General features: G+C 44.9%; 1 protein-coding gene across 2 annotated transcripts in view; it reads right to left on the reverse strand.

Moving 5' to 3' along the window:
- MAP3K9 (mitogen-activated protein kinase kinase kinase 9) overlaps positions 1 to 15459 on the reverse strand; it is an 86639-nt gene that overhangs the window by 37344 nt on the left and 33836 nt on the right. For both annotated transcript variants that reach the window (XM_005212015.5, NM_001206852.1), the window contains exon 3: positions 822 to 1002. In XM_005212015.5, the coding sequence (XP_005212072.1) occupies positions 822 to 1002 (181 nt within the window). The remainder of the gene's footprint in view (positions 1 to 821; positions 1003 to 15459) is intronic.

The following is a 15459-nucleotide window of genomic DNA, read 5'->3' on the forward strand; positions in this document are numbered from 1 at the left end:
TCACTTTACAACACAGTGAGAAGCAACAACTTCATAGACAAAATATAATGATGATCTATAAGTCCTTTAAAGGACTTACAGATCTAAAGATGATCTAAAGTCTTTTCTTTTGTATACCAAGGTGATGCTACTGTCTCACAGCCATAATGATGCTTAGACTCTGCAGATGCTCATCCTCCCATTAGTGGGAACAAGATTTTTAGCTCTGTGTCTTTGTGACCTTTTGGGCTGACATTAACTAGAGGGATGGTTGGTCTAATCTTTGACTCTGCAGTTCTGGGCACATGCTTGAGACCCATCTTCCCATTTCTTTATCAATGCTCAATGGACAAGACAGATCCTTAACTAAAAGCTTAACTGGATAACTGGAAAGGATAATTTCCAGCCCACCCGGAAAAAAGAGACAGCGCAAACAATACTCACCAGCTGAAGAGCTTACAGTGAGAACAAGTGCATCAGTAACAGCCACTGATGCTGAGGAAGCCAGGGTGACCGTGGGGAAGGTCTCCAGGAGTGACTGGGTCCCCCACCATCCTGTAGGTCAGTACACACTGCCCTAGAATCTCCTGGTCTTTCTGAGGGATCAGTCACCAACACAAAGAAGCCTACATAGAACTGGTACCAGCCACAGCACTGGAGGGACTTCTGGTTGATGAGGCATTAGAAATTGTCATTGAGCAGTGTGGAATTCAGTATAAATTGCTCTAAAGAGGTCACCCAGACCTTCTTGGGGGTGCCTGGGATTCTGCACCAATTCTCCGAGGCATCTGTGCAGTGAAAATACACGTGGGGAAGGCTGACTGTTCACCTCTGGACCTTACCTCCACACGTCGCTGCCTTTGGAAAACATGGAGGCACGAATGACTTCAGGGGCCATCCAGGCATACGTCCCGGCCGCGCTCATCTTGGTGGTTCGGTGCCATTCCCGAGCCAGGCCGAAATCAGTGATCTTCAGAACCTTGTTGCTCAGGTCTCCATTCTCCACCTTCTGGAGGATCAGTACTGGACAAGGCAAGGAATATAGAAGAGACCAGAGAGTCTGCATTAATGACAGGAAACCACGCAATACACAGCCCTCCTGCCTTCCTCTGGGCCCCTCCTGCAGGCTCCGTCGTGCGGCTACCATGGGTGGATGGTGGAGCCACCATCCTTAAACACCTCGGATGCATCCATTCTAGTGCCAGGTATATTGCAGGCATGATCTTCAACCCTCACAACAACCTTATGAGGTAGATACTATCGCCATGGCTACTCTAAAGATGAGGAAACTGCAGTGCCACTAAATAAATTTCCAAGGTTACTCAACTAATAAGGACAGGAGTGAAACCCCGGCAGCCTGACTCAAGAGCCTCCTCTGTTACCGTGACACCGTAGGGCCCCCTCACACCCCAGGACAGAAGAGCAGGGGGTCACAGCTGACTCTCCTGAGGAGAAGCTCCCCGGGCTTCCTGTCTCTTCCAGGGCACTCCTGGGCTTTCACCATCAAGAGTGGAGGTGCTTTTTGGACTTCTAAGGTTTTCAGACAGTGTCTGAACAGTTTCCCTGAGCCTCTGCAAGTGACTTTACTTAAAGTCTTATGAAAGCATATCTTTTGGGCAGAGATTTTCCCCTAAATTTGAGCTCCTGGGATGTGAGGAAGCCGAGCCTCCATTTCCACAGCTGGAACAGTTCCCAGGGCCCCTGGGTTAGCACCCCTCTGAGGCCCAGATGCTGAACCACCTAGAGTTCAGAGCTCTGTGCACAGGATTTCAGAGAAGGAGGGAAGATTCTCTCTGGCGTTCAAGTCTAAATGCGAAGAGCAGGAGAAGAGGGTGGGTTTTAGCTGAAGTCAATCCCTCAAGTCATACAACTGTACTTTTCTTTTCCTGCCCCCTAAACCGTGCCCAGCACACGTCCACTAAATTGTTACACAATGAAAGGATGTGGGTCAAAGTTTTCTATGTCAATCCCTCAAGTCATACAACTGTACTTTTTTTTCCTGCCCCCTAAACCGTGCCCAGCACACGTCCACTAAATTGTTACACAATGAAAGATGTGCATCAAAGTTTTCTATGTTCTGTGTGCGTCCCAGAAAATCAGCAGTAAAGAGAGACTGTTGTTGTTTAGTTGCCAAATCTTGTCCAACTCTCTGCAACCCCATGGACCGTAGCCCACCAGGTTCCTCTGTCCATGTAATTTCCCAGGCAAGAATGCTGGAGTGGGTTGCCATTTTTTCTCCAGGGGATCTTCCTGACCCAGGGATCAAACCCACGTCTCCCACTTGGCAGGTGCATTCCTTACCACTGAGCTACCAGGGAAGCCCCAAAGAGGGATGACAAGCAGCTATAGGGATAGAAGCACAAAAGAAAACAGCTCCAGCCACTCCCTGGATCTAATGGACTAAGTTTCTTTCCTCCATACCCTCTCCCCTGCTCCCCTGACCCCTGACACACCCCCGCCCACTCCAAGCTTCCAGCATCCTGAATGGGTCCCAGCCTTGAAATGCTTGGGAGATTAAAACAAACAACTGTCTCTATCTCATCTAATCACAAAAATCTTCCCAGATTCTTCTGTGCCTCTCTCCCCTTCTCTGCGGGTAGAGAGATAACAGACTAATAAGCACTCAGACTGCTGGGGAAGCGGCACCAGAGAAGCCACCATGCCCGCCCCAGTGGCAGTAACTGGTCACCGAGCATTTCTCTGAGCCACCTGTAAATCGAAGACTCTGGGAGAGCCCTTCCCCTTACAGATCCAATGGGGTGACAGGATTGGACAGGTGGCTGGGACGGGGTGCAGTGGGAGGAGCGTTATGGTTTCACAGTGCTTCATGAGTCCAGCTGAGCTTTCTATGCTGGAACAGGAAGGCAGAGAAGTTTAGATGCTATGACAGGAGACTGACTTTTAGAAATGGGATGGCCTACTGAAGGTGATTTTCTAAATATATTAGTCTCTGGATGGCTTAAGAGGGATAGTCAAAAGATGCAAACAGGCAAGAGGCAGCCCAGGGCAGTTTGTGTAAACTGGAATGCCTTTAGACAGTGCCCGTCCAGCCCAGCTCCACCTAATCTCCATGACTCTCTGCGGCCTTACACCCAGATGACCTCAAGCATCTGTTCTAACAAGTTGGGCCCCTGAAGGCATGGAAGTTAGAAATCTCTGGCCTAGGGGTCCTGCCCACAGCAAAGGAGAGAGGTTATAATCCTGGTAGTCAGTAATTCTAGCAGATGGTTGCAGTCAATGGTTCTCAAGAATAGTATCCTGAAATACTGGTATCTACCAAATATGTATTACTATTAACAATCAAAGCAACAAAATTTGTGAAAGCCGTTTTTTGGTAGTTTTTTAAAACTGAGATGAAATCCACATAACAGAAAATTAACCATTTTGAATTGAACAATCCAGCAGCATTTAGTACGCTTGCAATGCTATACAACCACCACCTCTGTCTAGTACCAAAACATTTTCATCACCCCCAAAAGGAAACCCCATATCCATTAAACAGCTATTATATGCAGAGCACATCATGTGAAATGCCAGGCTGGATGAAGCACAAGCTGGAATCAAGATTGCTAGGAGAAATATCAAGAACCTCAGATATGCAGATGACACAACCCTTATGGCAGAAAGCAAAGAGGCACTAAAGAGCCTCTTGATGAGGGTGAAAGAGGGGAGTGAAAAAACTGGCTTGAAACTCAGCATTCAAAAACTAAGATCACGGCATCTGGTCCCATTACTTCATGGCAAATAGATGGAGAAAAAGTGGAAACAGTGACACACTTTATTTTCTTGGGCTCCAAAATCACTGCAGACGGTGACTGTAGCTGTGAAATTAAAAGATGCTTGCTCCTTGAAAGAAAAGATATGACAAACCCAGACAGTGTATTAAAAAGTGACACCACTTTGCCAACAAAGTCTGTATGGTCCAAGCTATGGTTTTTCCGGTAGTCATGTATGGATGTAAAGAGTTGGACCATAAAGAAGGCTGAGTGCCGAAGAAGTGATGCTTTTGAACTGTGGTGCTGAAGAAGACTCTTGAGAGTCCCTTGGACAGCAAGGAGATCAAACCAGTCAATCTTAGAGGAAATCAACCCTGAATATTCACTGGAAGGACTGATGCTGAAGCTGAAGCTCCAGTACTTTGGCCACCTGATATGAGGAGTCAACTCATTGGAAAAGACCCTGAGGCTGGGAAAAATTGAGGGCAGGAGGAGAAGGGAGCAGCAGAGGATGAGATGGTTGGATGGCATCACTGACTTAATGGTCATGAGTTTGAGCAAGCTCCAGGAGATGGTGAAGGACAGGGAAGCCTGGTGTGCTGCAGTCCATGAGGCCACAAAGAGTTGGACACAACTTAGCAAGTGAACATTATCATCACACATCATCCCCGTTCTCCCCTCTTCCTAGCTTCTGGCAACCACTAAATTGCTTTCTAATGTTTCCAAGGTTCACCCACATTGTAGCTCACACCAGTACTTTAATGCTTTTTTGTGACTGAACAGTATTCCATCATATGTATATACCATAATTTGTTTCTCCTTTTGTCCACTGATAGACATTTGGGCTGTTTCCATCTATTGATTATTGTGAATCTGCTGCTATAAATATATGTGCACATATACTTGTTTGAGTGCCTGTTTTCCATTTTGGGGGGTGTATACCTAGGAGTGGAATTATTAGGATATATGGTAATTCTCTGTTGGACTTTCTGAGGAAGCACCAAATTATTTTCCACAGCAGCTGAACCATTCTTCATTCCCATTAGCAATGTATGAGGGTTCTAATTTCTCTGTATCCTCACCATACTTGCTATTTTCCTTTTCCTTTTTCTTATTATAGTCATCCTACTAGATGTAAAGTGGTATCTCACTGTGGTTTTGATTTGCATTTCCCTAATGACTAATGACACTGAACACCTTTTCTCATGCTCGTTGGCCATTTGTACGTCTCCTATGGAGAAATGTCTGTCATTCTTTCGCTGAGTTATAAGTTCTTTATATATCCTGGATTCTAGACCCTTATCAAACACATGATTTGCAAATATTTTTCCCTCTCTATAGGCATTTTACTTTCTTGATAATGGTCTTTGATGTACAAAAGTTTTTAATTTAGATGAAGTCCACTTCACCTATTTTTCCTTTTGTTGTTTCTACTTTTGATGTAATACGAAAGAACTGCCAGATCCAAGTTCATGAAGATTTGCCCCTATGTTTTCTTCTAAGAGTGTTATGGTTTCAGCTCTCATATTTAGGTCGTTAATCCATTCTTAGTTAATTTCTGTATTCATATGAGATAGGGGTCCAGTGCAGTCTTATGCATGTGAATATCCAATTTTCCCAGCACTGTTTGCTAAAAGGGAAAGCTTTACTTTTTAAAACAGAGTGGAGCATAGTTTCCTCCAAACATGTTTTCCTAGGTAAGAGAGAAAGGTTATATTCATAGCAGCTTACTTATCTACACCACTGCTGTGAGCCCATTCCAAGCGTCTACTGCTGACAAACACAGATGCAGCAGTAACAAACTACTGTGGTTTTACTTCTTGGAAAACTTAACGATCTTTTATCAAAATCTGGTGAATTCCATGAAAGCGTATCGTATAAACCCCCCTGTCGTTGGGGGTGCGGTAGAACAAATGCTGAAAACTAACAAATACAAGTCAAGAGAGGTCTGGCCAGGCAGAGGAAGAGAAGAAAAAGATGCACTGAACTCAAATCCTAGTGATTAATCAGATATAGGGGCTTGACACAGAAGGAAGACATCTCTTGTCTTTCAGATATGGATAATAAGTAGAATAGCAGTACCCCTAACTGAGAAGTTGAAAGACAAACCCATTTGAGGAAGCCAAGTTCAATCTGGGACATAATGGGCTAGGGTGACATTAACAAGAGTCAGTGAGAATAGAAAAAAACAAAAACAAAAACAGGCAATCTAAATTCCAGGCTTGACATTTTCCATGCAACGCTTGTTAAGTTTCATAAACTCTGCATCATTATTCCTGCTTCTATAAAACGAGGATAAAGATTAATGGCAATACAGTGATAAGGCACCCACCAGAGTGCCTGACACATAAATAAATAGGCACGCAGGACATTACAGCTATCGTTACCAGTATTATGATTAAGGGTCTCATATGTATGTGGAAACCACGGGACTCTGAGTTCAAAGTATTGAGAACTCTATTGGAAAGCCTGGCAGGCCCTGACACATAATAACCATGCAATACGTCTTTACTGTATAAATACATGGGCTTCTCTCATGGCTGAAACAGTAAAGAATCTGCCGGTAATATGAGAGACCCAGGTTCAATCCCTGGGTAGGGAAGATCCCCTGGAGAAGGGAATGGCAACCCACTCTAGTATTCTTGCCTGGAGAATTCCATGGACAGAGGAGCCTGGTGGGCTACAGACCATGTGTCACAAAGAGTTGGACATGACTGAGTGACTAAATCAAATGGTTGATTAAATAATAATGATAGCTAACCGTTATTGATCACTTATTATATACAGACTTAGCTCGTTTCATTGTACTTCGCCTTATTGTGTTTCATGGATACTGTATTTTTTAAACAAAATTGAAGATTTGTGACAACTCTGCATTGAGAAAGTCTACTGGTGGCATTTTTCCAACAGCATTTGTTCACTTCATGTCTCTGTGTCGCATTTGATAATTCTTGCAATATTTCAAACTTTTTCATTATTATTATGCTTATTATGGTGATCTGTGATCAGTGACATTTGTTCTTACTGTTGTAATTGTTTTAGGGAACCATGAACCATGCCCACAAAAGATGGCGAACTTAATTGGTAAATGTTGTGTGTGTTCTGACAGCTCCACCAGCTAGCTGTTCCCCCATCTCTCTCCCTCTCCTCAGGCCTCCCTATTCCTTGAGACACAATATTGAAATTCGGCCATTTATTAACCCTACTATGGCCTCTAGTCAAGAAGGCAATGGCACCCCACTCCAGTACTCTTGCCTGGAAAATCCCATGGATGGAGGAGCCTGGTAGGCTGCAGTCCGTGGAATTGCTACGAGTCAGACACGTCTGAGCGACTTCACTCTCACTTTTCACTTTCATGCATTGGAGAAAGAAATGGCAACCCACTCCAGTGTTCTTGCCTGGAGAATCCCAGGGACAGGGGAGCCTCGTGGGCTCCTGTCTATGGGGTCGCACAGAGTCGGACATGACTGAAGCGACTTAGCAGCAGCAGCAGCATGGCCTCTAGGTATTCAGATGAAACTCTCTCACTTTAAATCAAAAGCTAGAAATGATTAAGCTTAGTGAGGAAGGCATGTCAAAAGCCAAGACAGGCCAAAAGCCAGGCCTCTTGCATCAGTTGTTCAAATGGCGAATACAAAGGAAAAACTCTTGAAGGAAATTAAAAGTGTTACCCCAATGAACACACGAATGATAAGAAAGCAAACAGGCTTATTGATGATATGAAGAAAGTTTGAGTGGTCCAGGTAGAAAAATCAAACCAGCCACAACATTCCCTTAAGCCAAAGCCTAATCCAGAGCAAGGCCCTGCTGCTGCTGCTGCTGCTAAGTCGCTTCAGTAGTGTCCGACTCTGTGCGACCCCATAGACGGCAGCCCACCAGGCTCCGCTGTCCCTGGGATTCTCCAGGCAAGAACACTGGAGTGGGTTGCCATTTCCTTCTCCAATGCATGAAAGTGAAAAGTGAAAGGGAAGTCTCTCAGTCGTGTCCGACTCTTAGCAATCCCGTGGACTACAGCCCACCAGGCTCCTCCGTCCATGGGATTTTCCAAGCAAGAGTACTGGAGTGGGGTGCCATTGCCTTCTCCAGAGCAAGGCCCTAACTCTTCAATTCTATGAAGGCTGAGAGAGGTGAGGAAGCTGCAGAAGAAAAGTGTGAAGCTAGAAGAAGTTGTTTCAAGAGGTTTAGGGAAAGAAGCCATCTCCATAACATAAAAGTGCAAGGTAAAGCAGCAAGTGCTAATGTAGCAGCTATAGCAAGTTTTCCAGAAGATCTAGCTAAGATCTTTAAGGCAGGTCACTCCACTAAACAGCAGATTTCCAGTGTAGATGAAACAGCTTTATAGTAGAAGAAGCTGCTACCTAGGACTTCCATAGCTAGAGAAGAAAAGTCAATGCATGATCTCAAAGCTTCAAAGGACAGACTCTTTTAGGGACTAATGAAGTGGATGACTTCAAGTTGAAGCCAGTGTTCATTTACCATTCCAAAAATCCTAGGGACCTTAAGAGTCATGCTAAATTTACCCGGATGGGTACCAGGCAAGCCTGGATGACAGCACCTCTGTTTACAACATGGTTTACTGATTATTTTAAGCTCACTGTTGAGACCTACTGCTCAGAAAGATTCCTTTCAAAATATTACTGCTCACTGACAATACGTGTGACCTCCCAAGAGCTCTGGTGGAGAAGTACAATGAGTTTCTTATTGCTTTCACAACTGCTCACACGACATCCATTCTGTGCCCCATGGAGCACGGAGCAACTTTGCCTTTCAAATCTTAAAAGTATTTAAGAAATACACTTCTTAAGACTATAGCTCCCACAGTGATGTATCTGATGAACCTGCACAAGGCCAATTAAAAAACTTCTGGAGAGGATTCAACATTCTCGATGCCATTAAGAACACTAGTGATGTTCAAAATATCAATATTAACAGGAATTTAGAAGTTGGTTCTGACCCTCATGGATGACTTTGAAGGGTTCAAGACTTCAGTGGAGGAAGTCTCTGCAGATGTGATGGAAAGAGAAGAAATAACATGAATTAGAAGTAGAGCCTGGAGACATGACTGAATTGCTGCTGCCTCATAATAAAACTTTAACAAATGAGGAATTGCTTCTTAATGGATGAGCAAACAAAGTGGTTTCTTGAAATGGAATCTACTTCTGGTGAAGACTGTTGAAACAACATAGGTAGAATATTACATAAAACTTAGTTGATAAGGCAGCTGCAGGGTTTGAGAGGACTGACTCCAATTTCATTCTACTGTGGGTAAAAAACTATCAAACAGCACTGCATGCTACAGAGAAATCATTTGTCAAAAAAAAAGTCAATCAATCCTGTAAACATCTGTGTCTTATTTTAAGAAATGGTACAGCCACCCTGATCAGTCAGCAGCCATAAACACTGAGGCAAGACCCTCCACCAGCAACAAGATTATGACTCACTGAAGCTTCAGATAAGGGTTAGCATTTTTTAGCAAGAAAGTATTTTTAATTAAGGTATGTACGTTGTTTTGTGGACATAATAGACTACACTCAATAGGCTACAACACAGTGTAGCCTGTGTTTTATATGCACTGGGAACCCCAAAAATTCATGTGACTTGCTTTATTGTGATACTTCACTGTGGTGGTCTGGAACCAAATCCGAAATGTCTCCAAGGTACAAGCCTGTAGTGGAGTTATGCTCTTTACATGATGTATGTAAAGAGCTTGCCATCACCTTGCTGCTGCTGCTGCTGCTAAGTCGCTTCAGTAGTGTCCGACTCTGTGCGACCCTGTAGACGGTAGCCCACCAGGCTCCCCTGTCCCTGGGATTCTCCAGGCAAGAACACTGGAGTGGGTTGCCATTTCCTTCTCCAATGCATGAAAGTGAAAAGTGAAAGTCAAGTCGCTCAGCCGTGTCTGACCCTTAGCGATCTCATGGACTGCAGCCCACCAGGCTCCTCCATCCATGGGATTTTCCAGGCAAGAGTACTGGAGTGGGGTGCCATTGCCTTCTCCATGCCATTACCTTAGTTAATCCTTAAACCAACCCTATAAAGTAGGCATAATTATTTTCCCTATTACACCTGTGCTGAAACAGACACAGAGAGGTTAAGTCAGCTGCCCACAGCAAGTGAAGGATGGAGAGGTGTTCCGAAGCCGGATCTCTCTTCACGTGTTGTGCCATCCAGAGAACAGGAAGAAATCCTATACATCTTTATGGCTTAGCTCAATTTCCACCTGATCCCTAATGCTGTCATTAATCAACTAGTCTTCACTGCTTTCCTTTTTCATGAAGTATTCCTTCAGCACCCAAAACCAGTACCATATAATTTAACACTATATACTATTTTCTTAAAGATTTTTTTTCTTTTGCTGCACCAGGTCTTAGTTTCTGACCACTGGGTCTTAGGTATGGCATGTAGAATCTTAGTTGCAGCATGCAGAATCTAGTTTTCTGACCACAGATGGACCTCCAACCCCCTGTACTAAGAGAGCAAAGTCTTAACCACTGGACCACCAGGGAAGTCCCCTATATGCTTCTTTTAATTATTCCCAACTGCTGCATGTACTTGTCTCATCATTCCCTTTAGAATGTGATGGAATATAATTTCTAGAAGGCAGAAACTCAATTCTCTTTTTTCTGAGACTCATGCCAACGCCCCTCCAGGAACCAAGCAGAGGACCATGCTCTCAGAAAGAACCGACCCCTCGCTGGTCCCTTATTTCACTGAAGCAGTCTCTGTGCACCTTCTCAGACTATCCACTTCCTCATCCTGTTGCTGCTGGGGCTGGAGGGACATCTCTCCTACATTATCCTACCGTGAAGCACTGAGGGGAGCCGGGTGGGTACCAGGCAAGACAACAAGACCAGAGAAAGGGGGACTACCTCAGCCAGGGTTACTGGTGACGAATACATCCTGCTGCTGTCAGGCGGGAAGGGGGACCCAAGGATAGATAAGATAGAGATGTTGTCCTTAAGCGCCCCCTGCATGATGTATGCAAAGATATGTGACAAATCTGAGGATCAGCTCAAGACGACATGTGCGTCAACTGAGGGCTCACGTTTTACTCTATCTGCAGTAAGATAATCACAGTTTTCCAAACCTCAGTAAACCAAGGACACTATTTCCAGACAGGCTACCACCTATATCCATTTACTTAGTACTTTTCTTTAATCTGACTTTTTAAAAATTACTAAAAGAAGACATTTTATATCATTATTTTAAGTGGAAAAAAACAAATATTCTCCTAGTATCAGGTAACCTGTGCAAATAAATAAAATGAGAACAAAAATTAATGTAAGTTTTAGCAGATCCTGCACTAGTCAAAGTTCTGAGTCTAAGACCAGGTGCCTCTGTTAGAAAGAAAAGGGTTAGAAAGGAATAAAGGCAAACTCGCACCAAAATGAATCTTGATCCTCCATGAATTCAGAGAGGGTGAATGACTTTCTATGGGATTTGATGTTCTCTAACACAGACCACCACCAAGGATCTCAAGTCCATCCCCCGCTAGAACAACAGAGGGAGAAGCGAATGAATCAGGCAGGGGGGCCACAAAGGACATTGAGAGTCCAACCAAGCATCATTTAGCTGGAGGCCAGGCTCTCCAAACTTGGCATAACTGAGGAGACTTTCCCATATGTCCTAATGGGAAATTGAGCTTTGGTTGATGAGTTATCATTTTGAGATTCCTTATTAATTATTCATCTCCATTAGCACAAGGGACTTTGAGTCGCTAAATGTTCACCTTGGCTCCAAGGTTCCCACATCCCCAAGCTTTCATTTAGCCCAAATGATTCAACATCATCTCTCCCAGATTGAACAATAGGTCCAATTCTGTTTTGAGAGCTGTGTTTTGCTTGGTTTAGTTTTTTTTTTTTTCAAAGCTTACTGTCAAGTATATATACACATGAAAGGGTGTATAAAACACATAGGATTTAAAGAATAAGATAAAAACCCATCTGACTCCATCCAGTCCCTAGAAGTTCCACATGTTCCTCTCCATCACATCCCTTCCCCTCTCTCCAGATATCTCACAATCTTGACTTCTACTGTTGTTCAGTCACTAAGTCCTGTCTGGTTCTTTGCGATGCCATGGACTGCAGCACACCAGGCTTCCCCGACCTTCACTATCTCTTGGAGTTTGCCCAAACTCATGTCCATTGAGTTGGTGATGCCCTCCAACCATCGCATCCTCTGTTGCCACCTTCTCCTCCCGCCCTCAGTCTTTCAAGGCATCAGGATCTTTTCCATGAGTTGGCTCTTCTCATCAGGTGGCCAAAGTATTGAAGCTTGAGCTTCAGCATCAGTCCTTCCAATGAATATTCAGAATTGATCTCTTTTAGGGCTGACTGATTTGATCTCCTTGCTGTGACTTCAGTTATTCGCCCCTGTTATCTTACCCTCTATGTATACATCTGTGAATTAAGATGTAATTTAGTTTTGAAAAAGCAAGTGACAAGCACAAATGTAGCCAGGTGTACTAGTTTCCTGGGGCTGCTGTCAAATTAACACAAATATGGCGGCTTAAAACAACAGAAATCTACTGAATCTCAGGTCTGAAGCAAGACCTCTGGTCCAAAATCAAAGTGTTGGCATTCCCTACCTCCAAAGGCTGTAGGAAAGAACCCTCCTTTGCCTCTTCAGGCTCCTGGTGGCTGCCAGCAATTCTGTATTCCCCCGCTTAGGGCAGCATGACTCCAATCTCTCTACTGGCCATCTGCCCTCTGTGTCTGTCTCTGGTCCTCACATGGCATTCCCATCACTGTGTGTCTCTATCCAAAATTCTCTCTTCTTATAAAGACACCAAGCATTGGACAAGGGCCAGTTCTCATACCACAGGACCTCATCTTCACTTGATTACAGAGACCCTATTTCTGGAATTCCCTGGAGGTCCAGTGGTTAAGACACCCTGTACTTTTGCTGTAGAATGTTTGAGTTCAGTCCTGGCTGGGGAACTAAGAGGCCACAAGCCACGTTACATGGCCAAAAGAAAAAAAAAAAAAAAAGAAAAAACAAAGACTATTTCCAAATAAGGTCATAGCCACAGGTTAGAACTTCAGCATGTCATTTTTAGGGAGACACAATTTGACCCACAATACAGTAAAAAATCTTGCCTTTGCTAGAAGAAAGCTCTCAAGGAAATAAGCTAAACAGTGTCTGGCCATGGTCCCGGAGAACTGACAAGAGCCCTTCCTGAGAAAGTCAGTAAGCAAGATCATATATGAGGGCTAGAAAAACTGGGTAGGTGGCCACAGTGGGGAAAGTTGACTGCAGGGAATTGTGGGGAGAGATGCAGACACTGGACATCCATCAGAAATATGTTTGTGGGGGGTGGAATCCCTCTATTTTCTGTTTCTAAATTCACTTGGGCCTACCTCAGGTTCTTGGGGTTGGTCAGAGAAAACATTTTTGTCTATCCAGGCAACAGAGTTTCATGAGCACATGAGCAAGACAGCCAAGTATGGATAAGAATCCTGATGAGGATCCCCAGGTAGTCATTCCTCAGGTTAAACTGACGGAACAGTGGCAGTAGGCGAGTTGGAGATGACAGTCCTCAGTCACACTTCCGGATCTAAACTGCCCCCTCTATGTCCCATGCACAGCTCCACTCCTGGGGTCTCCTCTCACAGTCCTCGGGGGCTTCCCTTCATGGGTATCCTCTGTCCTGTACCCTGCTTTCTCTTTCTGCTGCTTTCTTCTCTTACTTTAGTGATAGGCATTCTCCAACAGCTCCTTAGAATGCACGGAAGGTACACTTTTTTGTTATAAAAGTTCTACATTCTATCCCCATACTTGGCATAAATGATGAGATTTTCCTTCATCATCTTGAAGGCATCATGCATCAGTTTCTTGCTTCCAACACTGCAGTTCAGGAATCCGGAGCCACTTTGCTTCCTGATGCTCTGTATGTGACGTGTCTTTTTCTTTCAGGAAATTTTGAGTCTCTTTTTAATCCCCAGTGTTCTGAAGTATCAGAGGGATGCGCCTTGGGTGAAGACTTTGTGAGTCCTCTCAAATCTGAACACTCATGTTCTTCAGTTACAGGGAGTTTTCTTGAAGTATTTCACTGTTGTTTTCTTCCCCATATTTCTCTATTTTCTCTCTCTGGAGCCTCTATTGTTTAGGTCTTAGGCTTTCTTATTGATCTTCCAATCTTCTAATCTTTTCTCCTCTACTCTTTCATCTTTTTTCTCTTTTTGATCTTCTTCCTGAAATGTCATCACTTTGTCTTCTAACCCTTCTATTAGGCTTCTCATTTCCCCTATCATGACTTTAATTTCTAATGACCTCTTTTTTGTTCTCTGAATTTTTTTTTTTCAACTGAGAGGCAAGCACCTTCCCAGAACAATCTCTGAGCCGCAGCAAGGCAGAAAGGGAAAAAGCAACCGATGAAGAACCAGAATGCCTGGCTTTCTGGCCTCAGTGCTATGCAATCTTCACCAGGCCCCTGTGGCCCACCTCTGACCTTCTCAAGAGTGTAATTCCTTGAAAGCTGTGATAGTCTCTCCCGGGGGTCAGCGCAGCTCCCCCACCCATCTGAGCTGAAGGCCAGCTACACTTAAGGGCTATTAGGCCAGAGGCATTAGACCAGAGGATTCTAGCCCAGAGAAAAGCTCTCCTCACCAGACCCAGCCAGGCCTTAGGGTGCCTGAGTCAGCACCGAAGACACTGCTTCCTGCAGCCCGTTGTCTCCAGAGGATGAAAGAAGACCTCGGGCTCAGCCCCATCCAGCATTCTAGAGAACCGGCAGTAAAATCCCACAGCAGGCTCGCTGTGGGGCTGAATCAGCCGGAGCCACGTGGAAGAGCCTCACTTCACTGGCCACTCGCGTGCGGTGAGAGCACGGCCAGCACCCAACCCCGGCCTCTCTGTCCCCACCCTGGCCCCCGGCCCACTCTGTCCCCCTGGGCGAGGCCGAGAGAGGCCGGACAGACCTGCTCACCGAGGCAAATGATTCACCGCCTAGCCTCCCTGACTCTCCGCCTTGGGAGAGGTGTGGCATTGTCTGGAGGCGGCAGGGAGATGCCGGCGGCCGCTGCGGCCCCAGCCGGGTTCAGCACTGTGAGCAGAACAGAGCTGCGCCGAGTTCCGCGGGCACAGCCAGCAAAGAAAACGGGGCTTCCCGGCAAACCCTGGGCGCAGGCAGCCAGAAATCCCTGTCGGGAGAACTATAGAAAGATGGGGCGAATCGGGTGGTTGGGGATTTCGGATCCACTCTCTCAGTACAAAAGAGGAAACCAAAGTGAAGGGACGTGTGCAGTGCACTCCTGGCAAAGCCAGAGAACTCGGTAAGAGGAGGGATTTTGTCCAAGTGCCAGGGCAAATCTGAACTGTAATGGCCCCCCTTCTGTAACCTGAAGAGGCCTAATAAGTGTTCAAAAAAATAATGGTCCTAAACGAACAAATGAATATTAACTATCCCCAAAGATTTCTAATTAAGTCAGTTAAGGCAGTAGCCCCAAATACGTGTTTGAGGACTGGTTACATTGGATTCACCAGAGGCGCCATCAATCACTCCTGACCTTTTAAAATATGTCCTTTCAGCTTAAAAAAAATTCTATTATGATGACAGCTGTACTTATAGTGTGTGTTGATTAAGAAGAAAACACTAACCAGAGCTCATGCTTATGGGAGCCTTCGTGTGTGCAGGGCACTAAATGATTCATGTGCATAATCTTATTCAATTGTCTCAACCATTCTGGAAGGCACGGCAAATATGGAGAGTGACATGAAGACAGGCTGGTCCACAGCGGGCAAGAGATAGGGACCAGACATAACC

This window comes from Bos taurus, chromosome 10, assembly GCF_002263795.3.
Source record: "Bos taurus isolate L1 Dominette 01449 registration number 42190680 breed Hereford chromosome 10, ARS-UCD2.0, whole genome shotgun sequence".
Lineage (NCBI taxonomy): Eukaryota > Metazoa > Chordata > Mammalia > Artiodactyla > Bovidae > Bos > Bos taurus.